This window comes from Pseudorasbora parva, chromosome 19 (assembly GCF_024679245.1).
Source record: "Pseudorasbora parva isolate DD20220531a chromosome 19, ASM2467924v1, whole genome shotgun sequence".
Lineage (NCBI taxonomy): Eukaryota > Metazoa > Chordata > Actinopteri > Cypriniformes > Gobionidae > Pseudorasbora > Pseudorasbora parva.
The window spans coordinates 16,618,636-16,626,588 of NC_090190.1; the positions used below are offsets into that span (position 1 = coordinate 16,618,636).

General features: G+C 39.9%; 1 protein-coding gene across 1 annotated transcript; it reads right to left on the reverse strand.

The window, feature by feature from the left end:
* Positions 1 to 2,107: 2,107 nt before the first annotated feature.
* On the reverse strand, positions 2,108 to 3,957 carry LOC137047518 (zona pellucida sperm-binding protein 4-like). The gene is made up of 8 exons (XM_067425259.1): positions 3,601 to 3,957; positions 3,334 to 3,521; positions 3,165 to 3,262; positions 2,940 to 3,097; positions 2,660 to 2,852; positions 2,444 to 2,591; positions 2,292 to 2,364; positions 2,108 to 2,217 (listed from the first exon to the last, which is right to left on the reverse strand). The coding sequence occupies exons 1-8, from the start codon at positions 3,938 to 3,940 to the stop codon at positions 2,141 to 2,143; spliced, it is 1,275 nt and encodes a 424-aa protein (XP_067281360.1). The 5' UTR covers positions 3,941 to 3,957; the 3' UTR covers positions 2,108 to 2,140.
* Between the last annotated feature and the right edge of the window lie 3,996 nt (positions 3,958 to 7,953).

Below are 7,953 nucleotides of genomic sequence, written 5' to 3' on the forward strand. Positions count from 1 at the left end.
CTAACTTTGTTCGTTGGATAATATAGTCATGTCCGAAGCAGCACAGACAAATAAGAAAGAAAAGGTTTTGTTGGAGGAAAGCAATAAGAGGAAATGAAAAAGTGATCGGATTAAAGGCAGGACGAGAATCAACATGTGACCAGCGTTTGCTCGTTGGCGTGAGCTGAAGGAGGCGTGCCCGACCGATGCTGTCCTGCTTGTTACGGTGAGCTACCACTCAAACATTGAACTGAAGTATCATATAGATTCTGTAAAACGGTAACCAATAGACTACTATAATGACTCTGGCTTGTAAACGTGAGCATCGTGATTATTTGGCGTTTGAAAAAAATAAAACCCATGAAATTATATTCATATGACATGCTGAAACATATGCCACTGACTGTAACGTTACCTGGGATGAAGACATTTCACACGCGACGCCAGAAGAACTCGAAATCCTCTTGCAGTGTTCAGGGGAACTGTTAGTGCTGCACCGACCCGCGGGACGCTTTTATGAAGTTATTTGGCCCGCACCGCACCACTGTATATATTTTTACAACCCGCCGCACACCCGCGACCATTACATAGACATACGGGGTCCGCGGGTTATGGGACGACCCGCGCATCACTAGTTCAGGGCTATCAGGGTTGTCATGTCAACAAATGCACGCGCGATGGCGTCCCCTGTTGAAGGATGACAGCTCTTACGACAGTAGTTGAGGACATTTTTTTCCAAACTGTAGGGGGACCCCGAGAGCAAAAGTAGCCAAGTGGGGCTTTAACCAGACTGGGTGACTTTCTATAAGAACGCAGCTAACTACATTTAATGCCCTCTATTTTTGACTAAACACCAGTCTCAACTTTATAGAAGACGATAATGCCGGCACTTTAGCTAATGTTAAAACTCACATTCAGTTAATTTTGAACTGTAACATTTATGCAATAATCAAACCATCAAAATGAACAGCTGTTATCACAAATCTAAAATAGAAAAGTCAAAACTTACCAAGAATAAGCCAGCCATGTAAAAGCGACATCCCAAACCATCTGTCTCTGCCACCACTGAAAAAGTGGGATCTTCTTGAAAAAAAAAAACAGAAAAAAGACTTGCGGGCAGATTCAAACACTCTACTTTTCAGATTAAAATTCTCAGCATTTTTAGGTGAATGTGCTGTGACTAAAACATTAAATAGTATTTCTAAATATATGGTAAAATGTACTCTCAGATAATTACATCAGTGTACGTTTACAATAAGAGAGTTCCAACTTAATCTTGAAATGTATAAATATTATGAATTAATGTATTAGATTTTACAATACCAAAGTCATTTAAGTATGGATAAGAGACCTCAAATTGAACCAATCAGCCATGAGAAAGTCACACCTCTGTTGCAATAAATTTAAGGTCCAAGTTTCTAGTACAAATTAAAGGTCACTTGGCAAATGGGTTTTAAAGACTAGTGTTTGGCTTTTAACAATGTTTATTTAGAATAAATTATATATCACTAATCATATCCTTAATCAATTACATAGTCACTGTTAAGATATAGAGTTTAATAAAAGTTCATACAAATGCTTCTTAAAAAAAAAAAGCTATAAAAGACCACAGGTGAGCCTAAGTGGTCAAGACTAACCAAAGTCAGAAACTTTACTTGCACTAACATAGTAAAAATGTATCCAAGTTACCCTTAGACAGCTCTTCTCTTGCTGTGTAAATTTGTTTAAATTCCTAATATTAGTCATGTGTTCCACAGAAGAGACAATAAGCTCACTGCTTTCACAAGTGAATGCTAGTGTAACTGTTCCACAACATGTGATTGGCTGTTCACTACTGATGTCACAGCCAAACTCAGGTTCAAAGCCCAAGTTGACAGAAAGCAGCACCACAAGACCAACAATGGCTGAATTGGTTGGCTCTGCGCAAAAAAAAAAAAAAAATCCCGTAACCGAGTTTGCAAAGCTACAATCATGGTACAAGCCCCAGATTAGCAACTGGAGCTTGGCAAAGTTCAGGCTTCGGCAGAAACTGGTTTAGTTCAAGACGAGCACAACTTTTGGAGAAAGATAAATGGTTTAGTAGTCTGGCCTAAAAATCAAACTTAGAACAGTCACAAAAGAGCAGACACCGAGTTCCAAGAAGTTTATTAAACCACTAGAGTCACATGACCAGGTTAACTTCTCCACTAGACACCACAGTCTGCCCATTAGAGACGGTCTTGATGTTAGCATCTCTCCCTGGAAAAGCAGTGGTAGAATCATGAGGGGCATTAATTTTAATCATGGTTCCTGAAAGTTTATAGAAGACTCACTTTTCCTAGTGCAGCTTTGCTCACAGGAGCCAGAAGAGGGATGGCACACTGCTGTACTACAGTGGATGAAGATCTAACATGGGGTGAGAAAGGGTTAAGCCACAGAAATAAAAACTCAAGTTAAGGGGTTAAGGCAAGGCTGAGGATCATACAGTTTCTTGCAGAGGAGCCAGTGATGCTGGATCCACAAATGTGAACATCTTTACAGCAAAGCGCTTGTAGTGGGTTGGGAACTGAAGACCAGAAGATCCAGGCACAGGAACCAGTGTGGTCAGGTAACGGTCATCCTGGTAAGGGCATCTGAACGGCAAAGAGGCAGTCAGAAATGCCTTGCAGCACACTAGATTGATAAAGATGGCCTTACTCACCCGTCGACCAGAAGGTCCCACTGGGGTAGACTGAGTGGACTGGGGGTTGATGTCGCCCAGCAGCGTCCCAGCATTAGGACAATGTTGGGGTCGGTCCTCTCCAAAATATGCACCTCAACAAACACAGGCTCCCGTAGGACTTTTGTGACCGGATAATCAGCGTCACTGTAGTAGGATGTGTATGCCTCATCCCCTTAGGAAGAAAACCAGCAGTTAACCAGAAACTGCTGCAACCAGGAGTTTTAGAAAATACTTCTGCATACTTGGGACAGACACTTACCTTCTGCACAGCCTTTGGTGACACATTGACCATTTGCCAGTCTAAGCTCCACCCTGAGGGGTCCAGGAGCAGCTACTGGTGGCGGTGCAGGAACAGTGTTGACCTCCACAACCAGAGCTTCCACAGAAGTAGCGGAGTACCTACACTGGAAGAGAAGTCTGGACAACAAACAGTAAGCTTAGCATTTATTAAGGATTAACAATTTAAGCAAAAAACAAAACCTACTCAAAATGGCTGTCCCTTGTGATAGAACCAAGTGGTCCAACACCCACTTCATACGAGGACGTCATTCTGTTCTCATACACCACATATCCACTGTCCTCCTGCAAATAGTAAATGTTGGCATCCAGTCCATTCGAAGCCATGCAGAACAGAACCACAAGCAGCTACTCACAATCATGCTCGTCCCACATGCAGTGACGGGGAACTGGTATATAGCAAAGGAAGGAGTGGATCCCACCGGACTGCAAGCTGGGTCACTTCCACCCAGGAGATGGACTGAATCCAGGCTCAAGCGAGGTAGGGTAACATCTCTAGCCACCACTACCACAAACTGACCATCTCTTATACACTGAACAGTCACTGGAACAAGGTACAAGAGCAGGCTATTGCGGAGCAGCAGTTTAACATGAACACCTTTACATTGACTGAACACTCTTACCTGCCTTCCCATAGAAACACTGCTGTCCGTTAAAACAGCAGTTGATAGCTTGACACTCAGCACCACTGATACCAGGTGGGCCACACTGGATCTGCTCATAATCAGCTACAGCACATTTGTCAAGGGGCTCTGCCTGCACCACTGGCTGCTTAGGCTGAACCTGCTGAGGAAACTGTTGACTAGCTTGTTGAACTGGCTGTTGAACCCACCGGTCAGTTTTCTGTAACATCAGACTTTGAGGATTCTGGGGCAGATTACTCCACTGTGGAACTGCATGACAGAAAGTGAAAACCCACACACAAAGTGTCAGCAATTGACCAGAACACCAACTTCCTGCCATTGTTCAACAGCTAGTCACACTATTTAGATGCTGCGCTTTGGTCTTTTTGTATTCTACAGATTTTGGCTAATTTACGATAATCCCTCCCTCTTCATTAACAGTCATGATTCTCCAGACTTGCACAAATGGGAGCTCATGCTACCAGAAGATTATCATTGGTTCTCAAAATAAACACATGTGATGTTTTTTTATTCCAATTATGGCCTGTTTCAATAAGTAGATTCAAGTTTAAAAATATTATTTAATCAGGTAAAGCTTTAAGCATAAAAGGTTCATAGGTGTAGGACTCATCACTCTGACATATTAAATAAATACCATTCACTGTCTATTTCAATGTGCAGTAGCTGTTTCCTCAGTTGAATGCTCTTTTCACATAATGTTATCTAATCCAACCAGTTACATTTGTGAATTAGTATAATGAAATGAACATTTAACTTCTACTAAGGCCAGCAGCAATGAGGATTTTCTTTTGTTTTGTAATTTCCAGTCAAAATATCTAAAGATTCTTAAATCAATGTACATGTTCTAGGACTACCTAAGGAAAATTAAATAAGTATTTAAACTTGTTTCCTGAAAGAAAAAATAAAATAAAATAATAATAATAATTTAATTTTTTTTATTTTTTATTTTGCAAATTATTTGCCAATAGGCTAAAAAAAAAAAACGCAGTAAGAAAAGCATTTGTGCAGCATGAATGAACAAAGTATTTTAACACCACTGGTGCTTTAAAGAGGAGGAGGAGAGCGAAAGAAACTCTGGGTTTACGAAGAAAACCTGCTTCAGACCAGGTTAGGTTCACAGAGGAAACTCGCTTTACGCACCACTGTAACTTCATTGTCGTCAAGTGTGTATGACATTGCTGTTATCACATGATCAAACACACAACATGAGCGCCAGTCTGAACTCAGTCTCCTATATATATATGGCTCTGGTAGTAATTACTTTACCCCCACGCCCTTATGTTAATCTAATCCCGTCTGAATAGGGCTTAAAGGGTTAATTCAACCAAAAATGAAATTGATTTCATTAATGACTCACCCTAATGTCATTCCACACCCGTAAGACCTCAGTTCATCTTCGGAACACAGTTTAAGATTTTTTATATTTTAGTCCCAGAGCATATGCAGTCTATGCACACTTTACTGTCCATGTCCAGAAAGCTAATAAAAACATCATCAAAGTAGTCCATATGTGACATCAGTTGGTTAATTAGAATCTCTCGAAGCATCGAAAATACATTTTGGTCCAAAAATAGCAAATACTACGACTTTATTTAGCATTGTCTTCTCTTCCATGTTACTCAAATAAAGATTCAAATGGCCATGAATTGATCAAAGATTTGCATAGAAATGCCAGTCACTTGATTTCAGCAGTTTGACACGTGATCCAAACTGCTGAAATCACGTGACATTGGCGATCAGAATCATTGATCGATTCACTGATTCATGGCCGTTTGAATCTTTATTTAAGAAACGCGGAAGAGAAGACAATGCTGAATAAAGTGTTCGTTTTTGTTATTATTGGACCAAAATGTATTTTTGATTCTTCAAGAGATTCTAATTAACTAACTAATGTCACATATGGAGTACTTTGATGATGTTTTTATTAGCTTTCTGGACATGGACAGTAAAGTGTGCATAGACTGCATATGCTCTGGGACTATGGTAAATGGATGGTAAATGGACTGCATTTATATAGCGCTTTTATCCAAAGCGCTTTACATTTTTGCCTCACATTCACCCATTCATACACTGACGGCGACGTCAGCCATGTAAGGCGCCATCCAGCTCGTCGGGAGCAGCAGGGGTTAGGTGTCTTGCTCATGGACACTTCGACACTTGGTCAGGTGGAACCGGGGATTGGACCACCAACCTTCTGGTTTGTAAACAACCTACATGAACCACTGAGCCACTGCCGCCAAGCGGACTAAAACATAAAATATCTTAAACTGTGTTCCGAAAATGAACGGAGGTCTTACGGGTGTGGAACGACATTAAGGTGAGTCATTAATGACATCAATTTCATTTTTGGGTTAACTAACCCTTTAAGTTACCTCACTTTCAGAAACGTGCTTGACTTACCCTGCTTTCTCGGGTTGAACATACCTCCCATTCTGAAATGGAAAACCCAGAGTTCACCTCATTTCAGGGTTAACATACTCAGAGTTTTCACTTAACCGCCTTTCTGAAAGAGCCCCAGACTGCATGATGTTCAAACTCATCGGATCATCATCATCGGATGCTCTTTTCACACTGCATGACTATCTGGGGTATCATTCATTCACTGCTGTGTTCACACCGCACACTCGCAGTTCAAAATGCTTACGCTACGTCTGACGGCACTGCACACCAGTTACACTTGTCAGGCATAGCTTAAGCTTTTTGAACCGTGAGAAGCGCGGGTGCTACACTTTTTCCCAAAATTGAATATGGAAGGCGATCAGCCGAAAGCTAGATAATTTACCTTATTACATTTTAAATATGGATATTTTTTTTACACAAACTCATCGATTAGCTTCAAAAGGCCTTTATTAACCCCCCTGAGCCATGTGGATAAGTTTTATGATGGATATAGATGCACTTTATGGACAGTCAATGCCATTATAAAGCTTGGAAGAGCCAGGACATTTTTTTAAATAACTCTATTCGTTTGAAAGATGAATGTCATATACACCTAGGATAACTTGAGGGTAAATCACGGGCTAATTTTCATTTTTTGGGTGAACTAACCCTTTAATGATGTGACAAATCATGGACAAATATCATAGAAAACTAGAATGGATAAACCCAGCCCGATCTGCCAGCGATTTTTATTATGCCCAGCAGCTCAGGCTGGAAACCTGTACATACTTTTAACTTGCTTCTGCACCAAATTTACAGGGACCAATCACAAACCGGCTAATCCACCTGCCGTGCTATAGGTGGGTTTAACCCAATGACAGATAAAGAAGCGATGAATCGTTGGTCTGATTGGTTGAAGGACTATCTAATTGTGTATAGAGTCATTTGAACTATGCCCCTTGATCAGATCTCTTGTGGTCTGATTGGTTTAAGGACAATCCAATTTCATACAGTCATTTGAACTCTCCTGTTGATCACACCTTTGGGCAGTAAAAATACAGAGCAGACTCCCCAGACCAATGTTCAGTCTTAAAAGATTGAGCTTGGTCTGGTGATAGCCTGACAAATAGAAGACCCCATTTGAAGCGTTTATTTCACAAACCTAATATACAAATATTTAACATATTTAGCTTTTTAAATAGCATTGTAAAAATGGCCAAAAGTGGCCAGAGGTATTTGGTATGCTTAAGTATCAGTACAGGCAGTTTTGTTAGCCCAGCCATAAAGGCACAAAGACAAAAACGGACATGTTTAACATCGAATTTGATATTAAGATCAGTGGCCCAGGAGCCTATACCACAAAGCCAGTTTAGCTAGCCAGATGTTTAAGCTTAGTTTGTGACAGTCCTGGGTTTTAAGTGCCATTAAAGTGGTTTGGCTTTTAGCAGTGTTCATCTTCATAGCAACTTATGCTCTACAGCTAATGCACTCTGGATCAGATAAAAAACTGCGGTCAAGCCAGCCGCGCTTCGAAAATACACGGTCAAGCCAGCCGCCCTTTTTTTTTGTATGCGCGTCTAATAGTGCTCTTACGGTATGGGTGCTGGAAGCGGTCAAAATGGTTTTTAAGACTCTGTAATAAAGGCGTTTCATTTATGCTTTTGCATTTGTCCCTAAAAAGAGTAAGACCATCATTTTTCATCTTATTAGGACACAGATAATACAATTTAATGTTTTAAAAACACATGACTTATTTTTATTTTAATGTTTGCATATGCTATACATTAATTATTATACGTAATTTTTTTTGTATAACTTTTTGATTGTAATGTTTTCTTATACTATACATTAATTACTATACATAATTTATTAATTTTATTGTTATTACTTTTTATTTTAATTTATAGTTAAGTGTAATATATGAATTATTATGCATAATTTATTACTATTAAT